Source organism: Heterodontus francisci, chromosome 2 (genome assembly GCF_036365525.1).
Source record: "Heterodontus francisci isolate sHetFra1 chromosome 2, sHetFra1.hap1, whole genome shotgun sequence".
NCBI lineage: Eukaryota > Metazoa > Chordata > Chondrichthyes > Heterodontiformes > Heterodontidae > Heterodontus > Heterodontus francisci.
Genome location: NC_090372.1, coordinates 44,650,154 through 44,674,974, shown reverse-complemented (window position 1 = coordinate 44,674,974; position 24,821 = coordinate 44,650,154). Strand labels below are relative to the sequence as shown.

Below are 24,821 nucleotides of genomic sequence, written 5' to 3'. Positions count from 1 at the left end.
GAATTTTTGGGGTGACGGAAATGTCCGAGAAGCACAATTTGTTGTAGGGGTGGGGTGGTTTTGTACTAGTCCAAATATTGTGATTCATCTGCAGCTTTCTGAATTCCCACAATAATAGAAATATGGCAAGCCTCATAACTGTCCCCAACTTTGCTCCTTTCCATTTTCTCCGCTCCATTCCAGTTTATTAACTTGATCTCCTATCTATGATGTGCTCACACTGTAATTTCTACACCTGCTTTGTGTTTAATTTTCATATCACTCAGTGCATCTGTCATGCAACAAAACAGAGCCACAAAATGAATGTAATATTACAAAATGCACAGGAAAAGGAACCAGTTTTACAAAGTACATCATACCAATAGAAGAATGTGTAGTGGGAGAAAGACTTGTGTGAAATAGTTAACCAAATACTGAAACCTTGCTCAATACGTGGTAGCAATTGTCCAAGAAAACCAAATGTTAGTGTGGAAGAGAATCAGTGTCCAAAGAATTGCTCTATAAAGCTCTAATGAAATCATACCTGGGAGTGTTCCAATCATATTAGTCCTAGGATCAAAGAAAAAGTTCACAGGAAGAGTGAAAATAAGGACAACGATGGTTCCAAGCTCTATTGCCTGGATTTTGCACTCAGCAGCGAAACCAGGGCACTCTCCACTGACCTTGAAGAAAGCCATGCTGAGATATCAAACGATCTCTCGCGCAAATTTTACCTCCTCTTGCCATGCAGTGGATTACCACAATCTTTAATGGGGATTCCCAGTGTGGAGCTGCAGTGATGTCATCAGGCTGTCCACGTAGCCAATCACATTAAAGAATTCTCACAGAGAGCCAACCAGGAAATGAAAAACACTAAAATCAAATCATTTTAAAGATTTCACATACACAATGAAAGTTGGGAGAACATGGGGAGAAGGGAGAACCTGAAATATCATGGATAAACTTTTTTAAAAATTAAAAGCTGTTTAAAAAAAATTCTAGTAATTAATCTTTATGGTGACACTTAACAGTCCACAAATACAAAATTATTTTTTCAGCGCCAGATTTGTTATTCAGCAATAATTATTACTCAGATGACCATTAAAAACTTGTTACACCTGACTCAACAAGATGTGACTTTTTACGGGGTGGAACAGCAGACCTCAACTTCAGGATTTCCACATTATTCTGTGCTTGCACTAGATCTTGAAGTTACAGTCGACTTCAGAGGGGTAACAACAGCCAATGCCGACAGTTCACTGTCAAAAACCCTGAAAAATCCAGGCCAATGAGTTGAAACTCAACGATGCACTGTGCTTAAGGGAGTGAGGTGGGACAGAAAGAGAAAAAAAACTGAGTGTGGCTACAGTAGCAAGACAAGAAACAGGGAACAAAATGTGATAGGTATCTTAAACTGTGATGTAATCAGAAAAATTGCATATGTGGAAACATGCAACAAGATGACAGAAACAAATCAAGAGTTTTAGGAACTGTAAAACTGTACATTTATGTGAGTATGATGACAGAACCCTAATTCAACAAGAAGTACAGGAATATAGAATAAAAACAAGAAATGCTGGAAATACTCAGCAAGTCTGGTAGCATCTGTGGAGAGAGAAGCCGAGTTTAACGTTTCAGGTCAGTGACCCTTCATCAGAACTTTTCATATAAAAGGTCACAGACCTGAAACGTTAACTCTGCTTCTCTCTCCACAGATGCTGCTAGACCTGCTGTGTATTTCCAGCATTTCTTGTTTTTATTTCAGATTTCCAGCATCTGCAGTATTTTGCTTTTATATTAGTACAAGAATAAAGAATTGACACTGAAGATAATTAAATAGGTTTGTTATATGAAGAAATTTGGGAATTTTTCTGGTCATTAATTCATTTCTAGGAACCAAAAAATTGAGGCTTCACACCAGAATTGTCAAATCACACAAACAGTAGTGACTGAATTGAAATTTGGGGCTCAATTTTCAGATTATCCTAATTTCGCATGCAACTGTCAATCCTTCCAATTCCCACTGCAAAAGTCACAATTTGGCACATTAACTGCTGATATGGTCCGATACAGTACAGCAAAAAAACAGGACAACAGGAAAATACCAATGCATAAAAATGGTTCACAGTCGGTTTAAGAAAATGGAGTTCAATGGAAACAGTTTCATAATATGGCAGTGACTGACTCAAGTAATGATCTAGGTTTTCACAAACAAGTTCCAATGTAGATCAAGCCTGGCCTTTTCTACCCCGCCTTCTGCACTCATCATTCAGTCACTTTCATTCTGATGGAACGGAGTCAATGTGGTGAGTTTATTACTACTATTGGTAACGCTTTAGTATTAGTAGGATATATGAATAGCGGTAGGGTAGATTAGTTTTGGTAAAGTTTAGTATTAGCAGTAGTAAGGTTATTATTACTTTGTTTACTTTAGTTTAGAGATACAGCACTGAAACAGGCTCTTCGGCCCACCGAGTCTGTGCCAACCATCAACCACCCATTTATACTAATCCTACACTAATTCCATATTCCTACCACATCCCCACCTGTCCCTATATTTCCCTACCACCTACCTATACTAGTGGCAATTTATAATGGCCAATTTACCTATCAACCTGCAAGTCTTTTGGCTTGTGGGAGGAAACCGGAGCACCCGGAGAAAACCCACGCAGACACAGGGAGAACTTGCAAACTCCACACAGGCAGTACCCAGAATTGAACCCGGGTCGCTGGAGCTGTGAGGCTGCGGTGCTAACCACTGCACCACTGTGCCGCCCCTTTGGTAATGTTTATTACCATTGGTAGGGTTATTAGTATTAGTAGCAGTATTTAGTTGGAGTACCAAGGTTAATATCTAATAAAGGAATGGCAGGACTGCTCCAACCTCTGCATTGCACATCCTGTGCTATGTGGGAACTCCAGGACACTTAGTGTGCCCTGGCTGACCATATGTGCAGGAAGTGTCATCAGTTGCAGCAGCTTGAGCTCCGGGTTCTGGAACTTGAACAGCAGCTGGCGGCACTGTGTTGCATTTATGAGGATGAGAGCTTCGTAGATAGCACGTTTATAGATGTGGTCACTCCACAGCTTAAGAGTAGGCAGGGAGAGGGGGAATGGGTGACTGCCAGACTGTCAAGAAGAAATAGGAAGGTAGTGCAGGAGACCCGAGTGCTTCTCACTCTCCAACACGTATTCAATTCTGAATACTGAGGAAGGTGATGGTTCATCTGGGGACTGCAGCCAGAGGCAAGGCCATGGGTGGCTCAGCTACACAGGGGGACACAAGGAAGACTGTATGAGTGATAGTGATAGGAAATTCAATAGTCAGGGAACAGCCAGGTGTTTCTGTGGCTGCAGACATGACTCCAGGATGGTGTGTTGCCTCCCTGGCGCCAGAGTCAAGGATGTCACAGAGGCTGCAGAGCATCCCGAGTTGGGAGGGTGAACAGTCAGCAGTCGTGGTCCATGTTGATACCAACGACATAGGTAGAAAGAAGGATGTGGCCCTGCAGAAAGAGTTTACTGAGCTAGGCAGGAAATTAGTGAGCAGGACCTCAAAAGTAGTAATCTCCAGATTACTCCCATTGCCACGCACGAGTACAGGAACAGACGGATAAGGCAGATGAATGCGTAGCTGGAAAGTTGGTGCGGGGGGAGGGCTTTAAGTTCTTGGGGCATTGGGACTGACTCCGGGGAGATGGAACCCTTACAGGCCGGATGGGTTGCACCCGAACAGAGACGGGACGGAGTTCCTTGCGGGACATTTTGCTAGTGCTGTTGGGGAGGGTTTAAACTAGGGACCCGAGGGTAGACTCAGTTGGGACAAAATCAGAAACGAAAATGGATGGCAGAAAATTAATGGAGTGGAAGGCAGAGGAAACAAAGGTTAGAAAATAACGAGAGAGAGAGTTTGGCAGTGCTCAAGGGTATCAACTTCAATGCTAGGAGTATAGCAAATAAATCAGATGAGCTGAGGGCACAGATAGACACGTGGCAGCGTGATATCATAGCTATTACAGAAACATGGCTTAAGGAGAGACAAGAATGGCAGCTCAACGTCCCTGGTTACAATGTTTTCAGACGCGATAAGAGAGGAGGATAAGAAAAGAGGAGGAGTGGCAATTTTGGCCGAAGAAACAATTACAGCTGTGAGGAGGGATGATATGTTGGAAGGTTCATCAAATGAGGACATATGGATTGAGCTAAGGAACAAAAAAGGGGCAATCACATTGCTGGGAGTGTACTATAGACTCCCAGTCAGAGGGAGATAGAAGAGCAGATATGTAGGCAAATCTCTGAGAAGTGCATAAAGATTAGGGCAGTAATAATAGGGGATTTTAACTACCCCAATATTAACTGGGATAGTTTTAGTGTGAAAGTAATTGAGGGAGCAGAATTCTTGAGGTGCATTCAGGAGATCTTTTTTGGCCAGTATGTAGCAAGTCTAACAAGAGAGGGCGCAGTTTTAGACTTGGTTTGAGGAAATGAAGCTGGGCAGGTGGATGCAGTGGCAGTGGGACAGCATTTTTGTGGTAATGATCATAATTCAGGCAGTTTTAACATAATTATGGAAAAAGACAAGGATGGAACAGGAGTTAAGAGTTCTCAATTGGGGCAAGGCCAATTTTACTGAGCTGGGGAGTGATTTAGCAAAAGTGGACTGGAATCAGCTACTTGAAAGTAAATCAGCGTCAGAGCAGTGGGAGGCATTCAAAGGCAAGATTAAAGGGGTTCAGAGTAAACATGCTCCCACAAAGAAAAAGGGTGGGACAGCCAAGTCTAACGCCCCATGGATGTCAAGGAGCTCACAGGGTAAGATAAGGCAGAAAAGGAAAGGAAGCTTACGTCCGACACTGAGAATTCAATACTACAGAAGACAGAGAGTATGGAAAGCGGAGGGATGGAATCAAAAAGGAAATTAGGAAAGCTAAGAGGGGCATGAAAGCATATTAGCAACCAAAATCAAGGTGAACCCAAAGACGTTTTATCAACACATTAAGACTAAGAGAATAACTAAGGAAAGAGTAGGGCCCACAAAAGACCAAAAAGGTAACCTATGTGTAGGGGCAGAAAATGTTGATATGGTTCTTAATGAATACCTTGCATCTGTCTTCACAAAAGAGGGAGATGATGCAGATACTGTAGTCAAGGAAGAGGTGTGGGAAGTATTGGATGTGATAAACATAGGGAGAATGTATTAATGGGATAAGCATCCTTTAAAGTGGATAAACCTCCAGGGCCAGATGAAATGTACCCAGGCTGCTAAAAGAAGCAAGAGAGGAAATAGCAGAAGGTCTGTCCATCATTTGCCAGTCCTCACTGGATACAGGTGTGGTGCCAGAGGATTGGAGGAGTGCTAATGTTGTACCTTTGTTTAAAAAGGGAGCGAGGGAAAAACCAAATAATTACAGGCCAGTCAGTGTAACCTCAGTAGTGGGGAAATTATTGGAATCAATTCTGAGACACACGATAAACTGTCACTTAGAAGGGCATGGATTAATCAAGGATTGTCAGCATGGATTTGTTAAGGGAAGATCTTGTCTGACTAAATTGATTGAATTTTTAAAAAAGTATCAAGGAAGATTGATAAGGGTAGTGCAATTGATGTGGTCTACATGGATTTTAGCAAGGCTTTTGACAAGGTCCAATATGGCAGATTGGTTAAAAATAAAAATAAAAGCCCATGGGATCCAGGGAAATGTAGCAAGATCGATACAAAATTGGCTCAGCGGCAGGAAACAAAGGGTAATTGTTGATGGTTGTTTTAGTGACTGGAGGGCTGTTTCCAGTGGCGTTCCGCAGGGCTCAGTACTGGGTCCCCTGCTTTTGTGGCATATAGTCACGGTTTGGACGTAAATGTAGGGGGCATGATCAAGAAGTTTGCAGATGATACAAAAATTGGCCTTGTGCTTGTTGTGAGGAGGATAGCTGTAGGCAGCAGGAAGATATCGATGGACTGGTCAAGTGGGCAGAAAAGTGCCAAATGGAATTCAATCCTGTAGAAGTGTGAGGTGATGCATTTGGGGAGGTCAAACAAGGCAAAGGAATACACGATTAATGGGAGAACTCTGAGAAGTGTAGAGGAAGTGAGGGAGCTTGGAGTGAATGTCCACAGATCTCTGAAGTTAGCAGGACAGGTCGATAAGGTGGTTAAGAAGGCACGTAGAATTCTTTCCTTTATTAGCCAAGGTATAGAATGTAAGAGCAGGAAGGTTATGCTGGAACTGTAAAAATCGTTGGTTAGGCCACAACTTGAGTATTGTGTGCAGTTCTGCTCACCTCATTACAGAAAGAATGTAATTGCACTAGAGAGAGATCAGAGGAGATCAGACGAAGATGTTGCTGGGACTGGAAAAATGCAGTTATGAGGAAAGATTGGATAGGCTGCTGTTGTTCTCCTTGGAACAGAGAAGGCTGAGGGGAGATCTGATTGAAATGTACAAAATTGTGAGGGGCCTGGATAGAGTGGATGTGAAGGGCCTATTTACCTTAGCAGAGAAGTCAGTGACTAGGGCATAGAGGGGAGATGAGGGAAAATGTTTTCACGTAGAGGGTTGAGTGGGTCTGGAACTCACTGCCTGAAAAGGATGGTAGAGGCAGAAGCCCTTAGCTCATTCAAAAGGAGTCTGGATATGCACTTCAAGTGCCGCAATCTGCAGGGCTACAGGCCAAATGCCGGAAGGTGGGATTAGGCTGGCAGGCACAGTCACAATGGGCCAAGTGGCCTCCTTCTGAGTCGTAAACTTCATGATTCTATAATAATGGCAGGCCCACAGTCAACACACCCAAATATGAACACATAACACCCGACATCTACATTAAAAACAATCCAAAATTTTGGGCCTGAATTCCAGCTTGCACATTGATCTCACAATTCCCTCCTATGGCCCACTAAACACTTGCCGCCAGCTCCATGCATCTACATGATTGGGTCATGAAGGAGGTCACAGGGAACATACACACTAACTCACAGAATTGGCTCTGCGTCAATCCTGGGCCTGTGGAATGATATGATATTCCATGGCCTGCTTCCACAACAGTGTGGTTATATTGCTGGAGTAGCAACCTAGAAGTTGAGGGTTCAAGTCTCATCATAGCAAATTCAGTAAATCTGGTAACATTTGTGCTGACATCAGGAAACAATTACCATGAAAAGTGCCAGAATGTCATAAAAACCCAAATGGTTTATTAATGTGCTTCAGGAAAGGGAACCTACCACCCTTACCTGACCTGGCCTACATCTAACTCCAGTCTCAATTTAACTCTTGCTGCCTTCTCAACTGGTTCAGCAAGCACCTCAGTTGGAAAGACAATTACTCCTAGCAGTTGAAGGAGACAGCCTAGCGCCACCATCTTCTCAGGACAATCAAGGTGCACCTGTGAGCAAAGGTCATTGCATTCACCTCTACAGTCCCCTGCAGCACATCACAAGAGAAGACGACTTGCATTTATATAGGACCTTACATGACCACTGGATGTCTTAAAGCACCTTACAGTCAATGAAGTACTTTTGAAGTGCAGTCACTGTTGTAATGTAGGAAACAAGGTCAGGAAACTCCACGCATGTGCTGGAGAACACATCTCCAAATTTTGAACTGGCCTTCAACATGGCACAGAGCCAAACCTCAATAATAGATCTCAGACTGTGTGCACGGCAGGTGTTTAGCATCATTCTTTTGGTATATACCAACTAATTAAAAGGACCTCATATGAGACCTGTACCCCAATTTTTTCTCATCAAAGGGAGCAGCCAGAGGCAACCAAAGCAAAGGCCAATTTCCTAATTAAAACAACAACATGGTAGGTTGGAAGGAAAATGGTTATTGTTGCATATGCTTAAAATGGTTTGTGCACCTGCTGCTCCTAATCCACATCGAATTTCATTACATTCGGTGTTAGTTGTATTGCCTATAATCCAATATCTGCAGATCCTACAAAATAAGGATAGGATACTTAACCAGAGAATTAATAGCTACATCAAACAGTTAAGCTGGCTATTTTTTTCCTATTCTCCATGTGACCTTCTCAGATACCTGATAAATGATCAAGTAAAGTTCTGCTCAATCAGCTATCACCTGCCTTCACCCATGGACTTGCCAACAACCGTATTTTTCTACTAAAAACAAACGTGGGAAACACAGAATTGCATTTTCCAATTGAGGTTAACATTTGCTGCCTCAAGAGCTACTGCTTTGTTTTCTTTTGGTGTTACACCTTATATTGGGCACATTCCTAACACATGAATCAGCCTAATTACCACAATGCCACGCCAGCCTGCTTGTTGTAATAGCATGGTAGGAGTCTCACGCTAGCTTGTGGGTGGATGGGTGGCGAGAACACAACCCACCCTTTTTTTTTTAATCACAATTGAAGTATCTCACGCACTTAAGTTAAACCACTATCTATCAGCAGCATAATTACCAGCAACACCCTATCTGGTAATATTGGCTAGCAGGAACATATGCACACACAAAAAAAATTGGATGTGTAATTTATTCTTTCATTCAAATAAGTCACAAGATATTTACTTCACACCACTGTATACAGCTCAACTCTACCACTTGTCAGGCTACAAGCCCAAGGCCTGCTAACATCTGTAGATTCACAACAGTCATAGTCTCTCTGGTTATCCTGAAGGTTTCAATTTCAGTCGTCTTCCCTTTTCCAAAATAATTCCAAGGCAAAAATTCACTCAAGTGTACCTCAAGGATAGCAACAAAGAAACCTACTCAGAATGGGCAAATTAAAAAAACGAGTGGAAGTGACCGGGGCCTTGAATAAAGTCCAGCATTCTACCACTACTGCTTTGAAGCAATTTTTTTTTTTAAACCGAGTATATACAGCAGATCTGCGGACCTAAACACACAACTGATCCAACTTATGAGTCAATCATGGTACACTTACATAATTAGTAGTGACAGTGTCCATTATCATACAGGGTCAAGAACAGTATCCAGTCAATAGTAATGAGTTACCAATAATATAACTAGGGCATAAGCATAGGATGGTGAGTACAACTAGAAATAAGAGTGCAGATATTTTTGCCATTTTATTCCCTTATAGTGAACTACTACATACCTAGTATTCTGCCATTTTAAGCATATGGTCTAGACACCTGAAACTTCCAAATGTTTCCCCTCCTCCTCCACCCAGATCAGGTGGCATTGCTAAATACTTCAAATTAGTTCACTTATCAAAATTGCTAAGTCTGAGAACCTGAAAATGACACACATCCCATCAGCAATCATTCATTTTGTGAGGTTGCTAACCACAGATGGAAGGGATTTTTTAAATATTCCAATGCATTTTGTAACAAAGAATGATGAAAGGTCACTGACCTGAAACGTTAACTCTGTTTCTCTCTCCACAGATGCCGCCAGACCTGGAGTATTTCCAGCATTTCTTGTTTTTATTTCAGATTTCCAGCATCTGCAGTATTTTGCTTTTACAAAAATTATTGCTGGTTTATCCCAAAATAAACCAGTGAGAACAGATTAAATTTGCAATGCAATTTTGACTTAATGCACTATTACCACCTCCACTTTCCTGCACTGCCATCGGACTTGCTCTTTTCAGAATCTTTATAGTTATGTATTAAATTGGCTTTTTACCCCTACTCCTACCATCCCAGTTCTCCCCCCCCCCCCTCTCCCTTTTTACATTTTTTGCAGTCTACTGTAGGGGTGGAGTAGGTGAGAGTATGGGCCTGACGGCAAAGCATGCTAGTAGGGAGATCTATGTAAAACCTACTTCCAATTAAAACAGTTAATGCTTTAAACACAGTATTAATTGGCATCTTTAAAAAAAAAAGGGATGCATCTTAGAAACAAGGAGTCAGCCTTGGCTCAGTGGTTGCATTCTTCCCTCAGCAGGTCAGAGACTTGAACACGTAGTCTAGGCGACACCAGTGAGGGATGCTTTTGGATGAGAAAAATATCCGCTCTCTTTCTTAGGTGGGCGTAAGAGGTGTCCTGGTTAATACGTATCCCACAAGAAAACTCACTAAAATAGATTTGGTCATTTATTGCAACACTATTTGTTGGACCTTGCTGTATGCAAATAGGCTGCTGTGTGTCTCTCCAAAAAGTACTTAATCTTCTAAAGTGCTTTTGAAATGACTCAAGTCTTCCTGAAGTCATGAAAGGTGCTATATAAATTCTTTCTTTAAGGGCTATAAAGATAAATACAAATAGAGATCATCAATTGCTGCAGATCCAGATTGCTCCTGAACTGTGGAGACTTTGGAGATGTCATGTCAGTTACAAAACCTTTGGGCTGAATTTTATTCTCCTGCCACCAGGAGCAGTGGCGGGCGAAAAATGGTGGCCCACACACTGGCTGCGCACCGCCACTATGGGCTCATTTAAATACACAGCAGGCTGCCTCCCCCAATGACATTGTGGGGGCGGCCTCAGCGATGAAGTGAACGCCATCAGCTGCCTCTGCGCAGGCACTGGCGCCATTTTTAGGGGCTGTCAGACCTGCACAGAAACTACAGAGTTGAACCCCGTAACCCGTCCTCTCCCCCAATACAATGAAAATAAATGGCTGACCCGTTCCCCTCCCCCAAAACACTTACATTGAAGATTTGGCCTCTTCCCCCACCCCCTCACCAACTGCACAAAGTGCAGAAGTCACCCTTCCCCCTCCCCCCACACTAGAGTTGACCCCATTCACCCGCCGCCACCCCCACCCCTCCCCAACTTCATTAAAAATCCTCAGCTCCCCCCTTCCCCACCTCAGTGGTACTAGCTTTCCCTAGATGGGAAAGTGAAGGCCCGTGAGTGCCATCTGTAGCAAAGAAGGTCTCAGACACCCGGTAAGATCGTGGTGAATGGTATTCAAATGTATTAATTTCCTTTATTTAAATATTTAAAGTTGGGTCCCGTCGACAAATGGTTTGTGGGGGGGCCCACTACAGAGCCTTACCACCTCCAGGAAGATCGGGCCCAGCAATCTGGGAGTCAGGCTCCGTGACAGGCCGCTGCAATCTTCCCGCACCCCCGACCCTACCACGGAGCCAGACGTCAGGAACTCAACAAAATCCCAGCCTTTGTAATTATACTATACCTTTAAAGTAGACACTCCACAAACAGATGTAAGGAAAACAGACATGAAGGTATTAGGGGGGAGAAATGAATATTTAGGATGCAAGATTAGATGAGGTACTCAAAGAACTTTGGGACATCCTACGGTTTTTTAAGATCTCAAGTAAATGCAAGTTTTTCTGTTCTCTTTTCAGTTTTACCTTACTGGGATGGGGGATAGTGGATGGGGAAAGAGAGAGACGGAACAGAGAAGATCTCTGCAGTAAACCTTTGTCAAGGGATGAAATGAGCATCAGATTTTATATAATTCATGGAATGAATAGATGGGATAAGACATTTGGCAGATTCTGGTGCTCCCTTATATCTGAATCTTTCGCCATAGTGAACAATTTTCATCAATCAAAATTTTATTGCTCTGCTTGATAATCTCAAAAACTTCTATCAGACCTGTTCCAAGTCAACTTTTCTTTCCCCCAAAGAAAAAAACCAACATCCTTAATCTTTTCTCACTTGAATTTCTGATACCTGGAATAATCTTTGTACCCTCTCAAGGGTAATCTCCTTTCTATGAACAGCAGATTATACTCTTAATTTATGCATTTTATTTATTTTTATTTAAAGATACAGCACTGAAACAGGCCCTTCGGCCCACTGAGTCTGTGCTGACCATCAACCACCCATTTTATACTAATCCTACATTCCCTACAATTCCCCTACCACCTACCTATACTAGGGGCAATTTATAATGGCCCTTCAAGTCTTTGGCTGTGGGAGGAAACCGGAGCACCCGGTGGAAACCCACGCGGTCACAGGGAGAACTTGCAAACTCCACACAGGCAGTACCCAGAATCGAACCTGGGTCGCTGGAGCTCTGAGGCTGCGGTGCTAACCACTGCACCACTGTGCCGCCCTATTTTATGAAAATTAATTCAATCAATCTGGTCATTTTTGGGCTGGCACGAGAAAAATGACATAGTAATAATACTGCTTTAGAAGTACACTGTATCCCTCTGATAATGCAATACTCGTCACTCCAGCTAAGCACCGTGCTGACAGTTCATAGGTTTATCCATTATAACTTCTGGATCCAATTCATCAGCATTTTTTTTTAAACTGTGCATTAAGGTCAGGTATGCTTGAATGAGGGATTGGAACTCTTCCCATTTCAGGTATCCAGTGTCAGTATCAAACAGTCCCAGGTCGGCATTACACAGCCAGATGCAGAGCCCCAGAGTAGTTCAGTCTCAATCACAGAAAGGCACTACACTACTGCACCATTGTGACATTCACTCCCCACCCCTAAATCCCAAATATACCACATTGAAATTGTTTGAACCCAGGACAGTTATACCCAGTCCATCTGAGCACAACTTGATTTCAAATCCCAGAGGTATAAGGCTATTGTGTAAATTGCACCATCAAATCCTGTTAAAGCACTTCAAAGATCATTGACCTGAAACCTTAACTCGGTTTCTCTCTCCACAGAAGCTGCCAGACCTGCTGTGTGTTTCCAGCACTTCCTGTTTTTATTTTAAAGCATGCTACTTGGACTATTTAACACATGTTCTCTCTTTGGCTCCTTGCTCCATAATAACTATATTGCAATTTTCCACTCTGAATTGTAATGTACTATTGGCTCAGTTAGCTAAAAGATCTAAATCTTTTTGAACCAGTTGGTTCATTGTTTGCCCTGCCTTTAATTTTGGCATCAGCTGCAGACTCTGCCTATAAAAACATCATCCAGGTTATTAATACGCATCAAAAAAGGAAAAAAGGAGGACTGAGGGGCGGAGTGGGGTGGGGGGGCTGAACCCACTTAAAAGCTTTCACTCATATGTTTTGCATTTCAAGCAATCCGCTGTTCTATGTCAGAAAGTTATGGATTCAAGTCACACTTCAGAACTTTAGATCTCTATTGAGGGAGTGCTGCATTCTTGGAGGTGCCATCTTTTGGGCAAGACCCGCATCTACCTATTTGGTTGAATGCAAAAGATTCCATTGCACTATTCGAAGAAAAGCAGCAGAGTTCTGCCAGTGTCTTGGACAATACTTATCCCTCAACCAACACCTAATCAGGCTAACAGATCACTTATCTCATTGCTGCTTGTGAGATATTGCTATGCACAAATCAGTGATACATCACAAACAAAATTAAATGGCCATGACACACATTGGAATCATTCTGAGAATATGAAAGGTTCTTTATAAATACATTCCATTTCTTTTCTTTCTATATCCTACACAGTGCCAGACTTTGCTCCCTAAATCATCAATGTGCACCATCATAAATCTTATGAAATTCCAAAATGTCAGTAACATCCTTCACTGAGGGTGAAGTATTCTTTTCTTTATATTTGAATTCACAATCTTGCTACAATAGTAACGAGAAGAACTCTTCCTCCAAGTTAGTTAAACATGATCTCCATTTCCTGTATCTAGACTGACTAATTCTTAACAAGTTATGTTTTCCCTACATTCACCTGCTATATCTTTGGATCAGTTCAAAGACTTTTCCTGACAGCAGACATTAAACTTAGTGGGCCATAGGTCCCAGGTGTATCGCTTCTTTTTTAAAAAAAAATTATGTTTGCCACTTTTCAAAGCTGAAGTGTCAGCTTGGCCCATTTCGTTGCACTTCCAACTTGGATGCCACAGTACTACAGCTGAGAAGATTTTTTCCAGTGTTTTAACCAACTGGCACTACCAGGAACATAAGTAGGAGCAGGATTAGGCCATTCGGTCTCTCAAGCCTGCTCCATCATTCAGTAAGATAATGGCTGATCTGATCATGGACTCCCCACCCCCCCACCCCACCACCCTTGTAGATCAAAATTCTGTCTAACTCAGCCTTGAATTTATTCAATGACTCAGCCTCCACTGCTTTCTGGGGTAGAGAATTACAAAGATTAGTGACCCTCAGGGAAGAAATTCCTCCTCATCTCAGTCCTAAATGAGAGACACCTAATTCTGTGCCCGAGTTCTAGATTCCCCACGAGGGGAAACATCCTCTCAAGAGTCTACCCTGTTAAGCCCCCTCAAAATCTTATGTTTCAAACAGAATACATGATCATTTACTTTAGACTGCGACGTGCACAAATTGGGTGCTGTGTTTGCCCGCACAACACCAACATTTTCAAAAAGTAATCCGTAGGACAGGCAGCATCTGTGGAGACAATAAAAACAGACAACATTTCAGGCAGATGACCTTTCATCATGGACCTGAAACGTCAACTCTGTTTCTGTCTCCACAAATACTGCCTCACATGCTAAGTACTTTCAGCACTCTTTGCTTTTATTTCAGATTTCCAGCATCTGCAGTATTTTGTTTGGTGTTTGAAAAGTAAACCACTTTGGGATTTCCGGAGATCCTGAGGTGCTACATAAATGCACCTTTTTAGCCCTCATGAATCTCCCTCAATTTAGCATTTTATGCCTGTTTAGAATCATAGCTTGCATTACTATGTTGTTCCAGAAAAAGTGCTGCAGGCACTTTCCCTCCTCTTCCGGTGTACAAATTTGAATTAACCATTGAAATAATTCTGTTATTTACTCGCCCCTGCTTTGCCATCATTTTTACATGGACTAATACTTTCTTTCATCGTTTACTCAGGCCTTGATTGTTCTGCAAAATGTATTCTGCTATCTAACACTCAAGTTTTTCTTGGCTTCAAATTACTTTTTCTCCTGATTTTGTATTTACCTAGCCCTGCTGCCAACAGGATTTCTCTTCAGAAAGGTTTCTATATATCCCTAATACAGTACTATTTTTTTTTAAATCCTGACAACCACATTGGTCTGTTGCACTTGTCAAGGTCGTAAATTGATGATTTAATTGTACAGCTGTGCATTTTTCCATAGTTCAAATGAGCAAATACATAAAATTGCACACACCCACCAACCAGTACTTTACACTTTACTAAAATTGAAGTGACAAGTTTGCATACTTTGAACTTTGTCATTTATGGTGACTGTAAGCATAATAATTTGCCGATGTTAGATTAAACAGACGCATATTATGCAGGGCCTAATGCATTTCCATTAGATAAGTTTTGTGTGTATTTAGTACAGTGACGTAAACAGGTAAGACTTCTCACAGCAACAATCAAAATGAATGCAGGAACAAATATTGGCAGATTAATTCCACACATTAAGGAAATGCAGGCTTTTCTCAGTTTATAAAACTGCAACTTTTCCTGACACAGATTGATATTTTGTCAAAAATAATTGAATGGGCAACAGGACAGGAAAGAGAAGACAAGTAGGTGCATACCTACAGGAGGGGGTGAAGGGAAAATGGGCTGTACCACCTGAAATAAAGCCTCAAAACAGGAAAACCTACAAGCCTGTAATTAACAATCAGTCAAACGAACATTAATTATTTTTGGTACTAAATAGGTTAGGAGACAGGGATCAAATGTGCTTGTGGAGGAGACACATTCACAAATGTACCACAACATGTACATATAACACGCCCTTTTCCCTTCTGAAGTCAGAAACAAATCAAAAATATTCACTCATTGGCTCAACTAATTGAATAGTTGATTCATACAGCCCAGGAAGATAGATGCGAGGTTTTAGCCACAGTCTATGCTGAGTTAGCTGATCATGGCTGAGGCAATATTGACACCACAACTGGTATGTATATGTGCTCCTGCGTCAAGGAGGAGCAGGAGAAAGGACCAAGGATCCCACTGCTGGTCACTATCCAATTATTTATTTATTTAGAGATACAGCACTGAAACAGGCCCTTCGGCCCACCGAGTCTGTGCTGACCATCAACCACCCATTTATACTAATCCTACACTAATCCCATATTCCTACCACATCCCCACCTTCCCTATATTTCCCTACCACCAACTACCTATACTAGGGGCAATTTATATTGGCCAATTTACCCATCAACCTGCAAGTCTTTGGCTGTGGGAGGAAACCGGAGCACCCGGCGAAAACCCACGCGGTCACAGGGAGAACTTGCAAACTCCGCACAGGCAGTACTCAGAATTGAACCCAGGTCGCTGGAGCTGTGAGGCTGCGGTGCTAACCACTGCGCCACTGTGCCGCCCTAAATTACTCCTGTTAGAAGTACCCACTTCTAGTTGGTTATACATCCCTAACCGAGGTCAAATTTTCCTAACTGGTACTGTTAAGTGTGTTAAATGAATAATGTTCATTTGGTCACGGTATCAGAGGGTAACTGTACCTCAGAAAATAGTTAGAGTTTAGAAGAGATGGGTAAAATATTGGAGACAGAAAATGCAAAACAACATTTGAGATGGTCTAGATATTATCTGTGGACAAGCTCCTTTTAAAGGTCTGTTTACATGGCATCTGCTTATTCAGTTCTGAATAAACAGATCACCATCAGCAGCCTAAGGGTTACCACTGACCAGAAACTGAAGTGGACCAGCCACACAAGTAATGTGGCTACTAGAGCAGGTCAGAGGCTAGGAATTCTGTGGGGAGTAACTCACCTCCTGACTCCCCAAAGTCTGTCCACCATTTACAAGGCACAAGTCAGGAATGTGATGGAATACTCTCCACTTGCCTGGATGAATGTAGCTCCAACAACACTCAAGAAGCTTAACACCATCCAGGACAAAGCAACCCACTTGATTGGCACCCCATCCACCACCGGTGCACAGTGGCAGCATATATACCAGCTACAAGATGTACTGCCAAAGCTCCTTCAACTGCACCTTCCGAATCCTCAATCTCTACCACCTAGAAGGACAAGGGCAGCAGACTCATGGGAACACCTCAAGAATGAATTTTTAAAAAGCAGCTGCTTAAATACACTTTAAATGCTGTCTTACTGCATACAAAAGACATATGCAGCTCACCAATATTCCAAGACGTAGCTGTGGATCACAGCACTGTACGAATTGTTTCATTTGAGCCATCTGCTGGTTTTCTGTCAGACTAACATAGGAACAGGAAGGAGTAGCCCATTCAACCCTTTTCTGCTATTCGGTTAGATCATGTTTGATCTGTATCTCAACTCCATTTAACTGCCTTTTCTCCGTATCCCTTGATACCTTTACCCAACAAAAATCTGTAGATCTTGATCTATCGATCTGAGTCTTAAAAGCTCCAATTGTCCCAGCAACGACAGCCTTTGGCGGAGAGCTGTCCAGATTTCCACTACCCTTTGTGTGAAAAAGTGCTTATTGATTTCACTCTTTAATGGCTTCGCTCTAATTTTAAGATTATGCCCTCTTGTTTAGGATTGCCCTATCAGAGGAAATAGGTACTCTGCATCTATCTCATGAAATCCCTTAATCATTTTAAATACGCTGATCAGATCATTCCTCAATCTTCTAAACTCAAGGGTATACAAGCCAAGTATGTGTTGGACACTAATTTCATAAAGGAGCACATATAGGGGCCAGATGCAGTGTAAATTGGACCAAATTCACTTCTGATCTGTTGATTGGAACTGGCTGAGACCTGGATCATAAACAGTGTATAATTTTAAGGGAAATTAATGTAATGTTAATGATGTAATGTGAGCCTTGGGTGTTTTGCTTTTTTTTGGATGGGGTGGTTGTTTTAACCCAAAACGTGGGAGATCCTTTCAGCAGAAATCTAGAAGCTGTACCATCAGTTTTCGAAGACCTTCAAAAGCCACATCTCCCAGTGCCTTCTGAGAACTATGTTAATCTGCCAGTAATTCAGAGATGTTCAACATGACAATTACTTGATTGTGGAATAGCTAACACTGTGCTTGCAAACAAAGACATAACCTTGCAAGGGAAGTTAGAAGATTTGTTTTGTTTTCTCAGATGTTCATTGGAACAAAATTCTTGACCACCAGTAAGTTTTTGAGGCAAAGGCTGTATCATCATTTGTAAAGAGACTGGATAATTATTGAAAAAGCATGAAAATGAGGAAAAAGGATGGAAATTTGGACTGGAGTAGATTAGTCCCAGTTGAAGAGTCACCTTGCTGTCTGAAAGGCAAGTTTGAAACTAGACTGTAAGCAACTACACTAAAGTATTTAATAGATATAGAATAAAGGATGCAAAGACAATACAATTTTCTAGTCACTCTCAAGGCACATGGCTAAGGTTCCTAGTGTGCCCGTGCACTGCACTTCTCAAGCAGTAGACCACGGGGTTGTATTATCTACAGAGTTTTCAAGAATTGAGAAGGAAATGGGGAGGGGGAGGGGGGGGGGGTTGAGAACAGAGAGAAAAGGCATTTCCTAATAAAGCACCATAGGATAGACAGTATCGAAACAGGTCATTCGATCCAAATGGTTTATGCTCCACACGAGCTTCTGCCCACCCCTATTTCATTGAACCATATCAGCACAACCTTCTATTACAGGGTCCTATCTAGCTTTCCCTTAAATGCATCTATACTATTCACCTCAACTACTCCGTATGGTAACAAGTTCCACATGCTCACTCCTCTGCACAGCTCCTAGTGTTCCTCTGCAAAATAGTACTGCAGAGGTCTAAATGCAGGTCTCTAGCAAAGGAAGAAACTCGCTGCAAAAGAATCGATAGGGGTTGTAAATGTGTTTTTAAAAATGGGTGAGTGCATGGATGGGCAGGAAAGAAGACAGTATTGAACAAAAAAAAGAAAAATCAGCTTCCAGAAAAGCCAAGTCAGTGAAGATATTACCCTGTATGGTACTGAGCCAAACAGACTGGGGAAAGGATAATTTCACAGCATCATCAGTGACCTTTTCAGCAGGGTATTGATTAGCGTGATTAAATTACATTTAAAATCTCTCCCCACACTCCCCCAGTCCAGGTGCACTGGCACCAATTATAATTACAGAATTATTTCTACTTGAAGCATTCTGCAATATGAAACAGGATTTAAACAAAAGATGGTTGTAGCATTGTGTTGTTGCTGCTGCAACACAAGCATGGACCTCTGGGTGACTGAATCAGCTGACTGTGCCTCGCTGTCTCCATTTAAAAATTCGTCACAATCCCTTGTTTGTATTAGAGTTTTTTTTTTAATTAAAAAAAATGTCTCATCCTCCATTTTAAGAAGCTATAAACTAAAATATTTCAATCAACCTCAAGCTACATTTAATAGAAGAAAAATTAAGAGCTCCAGATTTTTCAAAAACTATTATTGTAATTCAACAACTGCCAATATCCAATCAATTCCAATTAACAGCAGAGACATTAAAGAAGGAAAATCAGAGGGCTTAATGTTGAACCATGCTACCTCTATCCTCTCCCCTCACCGCCTCCCCCAGCGCAAAACCAGAAAGATGCACTGGAAACGCCTGCAGCAAAAAAGCCATGGCATTTTACTAGTCACTGTTGACAATCACACTGCAATTGTGGGATTTTTTTTCTGAATAAGCCCAAGTATTTTAATATTTCACTAAAACCACACTGTGTTCTTTATCTCCTGTTCTCACATCTGCGGTCTATAAATACCTCCCTTCATCCAAGGTCCTTTCTGACCATGTCAATAACAGCTGTGTAGGATACAATGATATCAAATAGTGAAACCATGCAACTTTCTTCATTTTAATCTAATTGAGCTATTTCTTTGCCACTGTGGAAAAGTTAGAACGATTGCTAATATTCTGATACTGAACACAAAAGTTTTCCATTTTATTTCAGTGTATAATATCATGGCAGACTGTCTTTAAAAAAATAAAATCCCATGGGATCCAGGGAAATGCAGCAAGGTTCAGTGGCAGGAGACAAAGGGTAATTGTTGACGGGTGTTTTAGCGACTGGAGGGCTGTTTCCAGTGGTGTTCCGCAGGGCTCACTACTGGGTTCCCTGCTTTTTGTCGTATATATTAATGATTTGGATGTAAATGTAGGGGGGCATGATAAAGAAGTTTGCAGACGACACAATGATTGGCCGAGTGGTAGACAGCGAGGAGGACAGCTGTAGGTAGCAGGAAGATATCGACGGTCTGGTCGGATGGGCAGAAATGTGGCAAATGGAATTCAACCCGGAGAAGTGTGAGGTGATGCATTTGGGGAGGTCAAACAAGGCAAAGGAATACACGATTAATGGGAAAATACTGAGAAGTGTAGAGGAAGTGAGGGACCTTGGAGTGAATGTCCACAGATCCCTGAAGGTAGCAGAACAGGTCAATAATGTGGTTAAAAAGGCAAAAGGAATCCTTCCCTTTATTAGCTGAGGTATAGAATGTAAGAGCAGGGAGGTTATATTGGAACTGTAGAAATCATTGGTTAGGCCACAACTTGAGTATTGTGTGCAGTTCTGGTCATCTCAGAAGGGATGTAATTGCACTAGAGAGGGTTCAGAGGAGATTAATGAGGATTGGACTGGAAAAATGCAGCTATGTGGAAAGATTGGACAGGCTGAGGGGAGATCTGATTGAAATGTACAAAATTGTGAGGACCTGGATAGAGTGAAGGTGAAGGGCCTATTTACCTTAGCAGAGAGGTCAGTGAATAGGGGCATAGATTTAAAGTGATTGGTAGAAAGATTAGGAGGGGAGGTGAGGAAAAATGTTTTCACCCAAGGATGGTGGGGGTCTGGACCTCACTGCCTGAAAGAGTAGTTGAGGCAGAAGCCCTTAGTTCATTCAAAAGGAGTCCGGATATGCACCTCAAGTACCATAATCTGCAGGGCTACAGACCAAATGCTGGAAGGTGGTATTGGACTGGGTGGATCGTTTAATGGCCGACACAGATACGATGGGCCAAGTGGCCTCTTTCTGTATCGCAAACTTTCTATGATTCTATGATAAATCATGCCACAATTGTAACACGCTCTTCACTTTTAATCTCTACACATACAGCTCTAAATACTGCCACAGGAAGGAAATTGTTGGCCTCGAGAAGGTGCAGTGTAAGAGAACCAAGATGATAATATATCTAAGTACCCTGAGTTATGAGGAAAGGTTAGGCAAGTTAGGCATGTCCTCATTGGAAAAGAGAACACTTCTACATCACCAAATAGAAGGTCAATGAGAAGCTTTCAAAAATTCTAAAGTAATTGATAATAATCCATTCTTTCTACGGATAGGGATTTCTATTCAAATTGCTTCTCCTGATAAGGCCTTTGACACCAAAAAATAGTGCACAATTTAAATTTCAGAAAATCAGGTGAGAGGGGAGAGAAAGAATTCAGGTGCAACTTTTCAGTCACCGTCATTACATAAGCAGACGTGGCAGCCAATTTTGGGTCAAGTCCCATAAACAGTAAATGAGATGAGATGTTGGTTGAAGATGGAATGATAGCCTGGATACCACAATCAATGCTCCTCTATGAATAGTGTCTTGGGATCTTTTATGTCCATCTGAATAGGCATGTTTAGCATCTCCTCAGAAATACTCCCAGCAATGCAGCAGTCCCTCAGCATTGCACTGAAGGGTCAGCCCAGATTTTGTGCTCAATTCCTGGAGTAGGACTTGAACCTATCACCTTCTGACAGAGAACAGAGTGCTACCAACTGATTCAAGCTAACACAAAGTATAAGTGACGACTCAATGCATTCCTGGAAAAAAGGGAAAAGTGGTCATGCAATCAACCTAAAAATGCAAGACAAAATATTGTTGAGATTCCTATCTCAAACAACTCAAACTCACTACTTTACTGCATTTGTGTGTCTTTCTAAAGTCTGATTTCATAGCTCAGCAATAACCTGGCAATTACTTACTGTTAACAAGTTACGTTCTCATTTGAAAAAATATTTGTAGTTCATTCTTCCAGGTTACATAAAATAGAGGCATCAAGCCAGGTTCTTTACATAGAATGAATATTTGCCATAATCATTCGCCTGGGCTCTTCCCATGGCATGAAGTCAAATTTCTTGGCCCTAAGACAAAAATGTGACAATCTCTTTATAAACTGTCTATCATAGAATTTTCCTAGCTGCATCAAATACATACAATATTTGTACTCAGTAGGATGAGAGTTAAATCCTCCATATTTTCAAAAATGCAACCCTTTCTCTGCCTCAGTGGTAGAATGGTCTTGTCTAGGAGTATCCAAGCCTTTGGCTTTGTGGGCCACAAACCTGTGCTAGCTCTCAGGTTTGTGTTTAAATCCACGTTCCTGTAATTTGCATATCTTCCCACTTGCTGATAGTAACAAACCTTCATTTTGGGGTTCCGCTTTAGGATTTATCCATCAAAGAGACAAAGTTCAAAGGAAAAAAAGACCTTCCAGGCCAAGAAAATTCAATAAGGACAAGCCAGCAAATAAACATCAAAGTAAACAGAACCAGCGTGAAGTTTGGGCGCCAGTATCTGGGAGAAGGACTTCTCTACAGGCATCAATGCTATTCTATTCAGCAAATAGATGAATATTTCTGGGAAGTATTTTAAAATTGAAGTAAACTATGATCTTTAAGACTGAAGGATCACTTCACTTTTCCATCGAACAAAACCAATTGACATAAGGAAGCACTAACCTCTTTCTGACTAGCCCATCTTCATTTTCTGATGAGCTTGCATCATTTCCATCTCCTTTCTGTGAAGTGTGAGACCCATCTTCTTTCCCATTTTCAACTGCTGCCTCAGGTGACAGTATCGATCCATTTGAGGGACCATTGCTCAGAGGACCTGCATGGTTAAAAGACTGTGGCATCAGTAAACAGTGTTAACAACCTGCAAAAGCACAGTTTTTTAATAAAAATATATCATTCACTGCTTCGCATTTTGGCAATTTTCGCTTTTTACATTCAAAAAGCATACATTGAAGATTCTTTTGGCCAGTGGTCTATTCCCACCTTACCTCCAGTATCAGCTTGCCTTTCCTCTGTATGGCTACACTGTGATGTTGGTGAGGGAAGTCTCATTGTATAGACCTACTCCAGGAAAAGGGTCTTGGCTACTTGGCACTTTCCAAAATCTAGACAAGGCCACACTGTCCAAATGCAAAACACCCAGGAAAGTGTGGACACACCCCACAGGTGCACCATCATCTGGATGGAGGACTTTTCTGGGCCTATCAACCACAACGGCAGCTGTGACTTAAGGTGAGCCCAATGGGATAATGGGCAGGTACTCTAATTGACAGGAAGGGACTAGTGGTGTCCCACATGGATCTCTGTTGGGCCTCAACTATTCAACATATTTATTTATTAACAACTTAGATGATGGGATGGAAAGCCACATATCCAAATCTGTTGATGACACAAAGATAGACAACATTGCAAGCAGTGTGGATGGAAGCAAAATGTTATAAAGACATAGATAGATTAAGTGAATGGGCAAAACTGTGGCAAATGGATTTCAATGTAGGTAAATGTGAGGTCATTCACTTTGGACCTACAAGGATACAACAGGGTGAAAAGCTAGAAACTAGGTGTAGCTAGGTGGAGGTACAAAGATACTTGGGGACCCAGGTACATAGATTAAAATATGAACAGGTACAGAAAATAGTCAAAAAGGTTAATGCTGGCATTTACGTCTAGAGTGCACTAGAATACAAGGGGTTAGAAGTCCAGCTAAACAAAGCCCTTGTTAGACCACACCTGGAGTACTGCAAGCAGTTCTGGGCATCACACCTGAGGAAAGATAGATTTGTCTTAGAGGGAGTGCAGCTTAAATTTGCCAGGATGATATTTGAACTTCAAGGGTTAAATTACGAGGAAAGATTAAACAAACTGGGATTACATTCCCTGGAATTTAGAAGGTTAAGGGATGATTTGATCAAAGTTTTCCAAGATGTTAAAGGGAACAGGCAGGGTAGATAGAAACTATTTCTGCTGGTTGGGGAGTCTAGGACTAGAGGCACAGACTAAAAACTAGAGCTAGAACTTTCAGGAGTGAAATTAGGAAACACTTCTACACACAACAGTTGGTAGAATTTGGAACACTCATTCTCAAACGGCAATTAATGAGAGATCAATTGTTAAATTTGGAGCTGCGCTTAAGAGAGTTTTGTTAACCAATGATATTAAGGGATATGGAGCAAAGGCAGGTATATGGAGTTAGGTCACAGATCACCCCTGATCTCAGTGAATGGCAGAAGAGGCTCAAAAGGGCTAAATGGCTTATTCCGGTTCCAAATAAGAGTTCAGGAGATAGAATCCTGCACAGGCTGAAAAGCAAAATTTAAACTGAAATATAAACTCTGCTTCCAATGACTGGTGACTCTTAACCTCCAGTCTTTTCTTCACTAGAAACCCTCAAATGTGTTTTGCCCTTGTCCTTTGAGTTTGTTCACCGTATGAACTGAGATTATTCCAATCTTAAATCTCCTCAATGCAAACATTTCAAGGAAACTGATAAAAGTGTGCATTTTCCACCCCAAACAAAAAAGCGTTTCATCATGTCTCCGCAATTGATATCTCAACCAATCCAAACATTTGAAGCTATCTTTTTAGGTTGGGAATACCACTACCACAGTAATGACTTATACAATAGTTCTATAATGGGAGCATCATCAGCAATGAGTGAGTTTTGGGGGAACTCAGTACTATCCTTTGAACCAACAGGACAAGCACTAAGGAGTCATGGGTGATGCACCAAACTACCACTCAAAAACAAAATCTATTCAAAAGATCAGATCCCTCACTGATTGGCATATGGAATGGTTAACTTGCCTATCAACTAAAATGGTTCCCTGAAACACAGTGGCCTAGATTTTCTGATCTACATTACTTTAGTGTTGGCAGTAACCCATTTATTTTGAATGGGTTGGCATTATCATTTTAACTCATTGATGGCAATGGAGATGGAGACCCATTATCTTAATGGGTTACTAGATTAGAGATTAGATTAGAGATACAGCACTGAAACAGGCCCTTCGGCCCACCGAGTCTGTGCCGAACATCAACCACCCATTTATACTAATCCTACATTCCTACCAAACATCCTCACCT

The 24,821-nt window shown here is 41.6% G+C and overlaps 1 protein-coding gene across 5 annotated transcripts in view; it reads right to left on the bottom strand.

Moving 5' to 3' along the window:
- Window positions 1-24,821, bottom strand: part of jarid2b (jumonji and AT-rich interaction domain containing 2b) — a 411,686-nt gene that overhangs the window by 175,301 nt on the left and 211,564 nt on the right. For all 5 annotated transcript variants that reach the window (XM_068057714.1, XM_068057739.1, XM_068057720.1 and 2 more), the window contains one exon: window positions 22,404-22,554. In XM_068057714.1, the coding sequence (XP_067913815.1) occupies window positions 22,404-22,554 (151 nt within the window). The remainder of the gene's footprint in view (window positions 1-22,403; window positions 22,555-24,821) is intronic.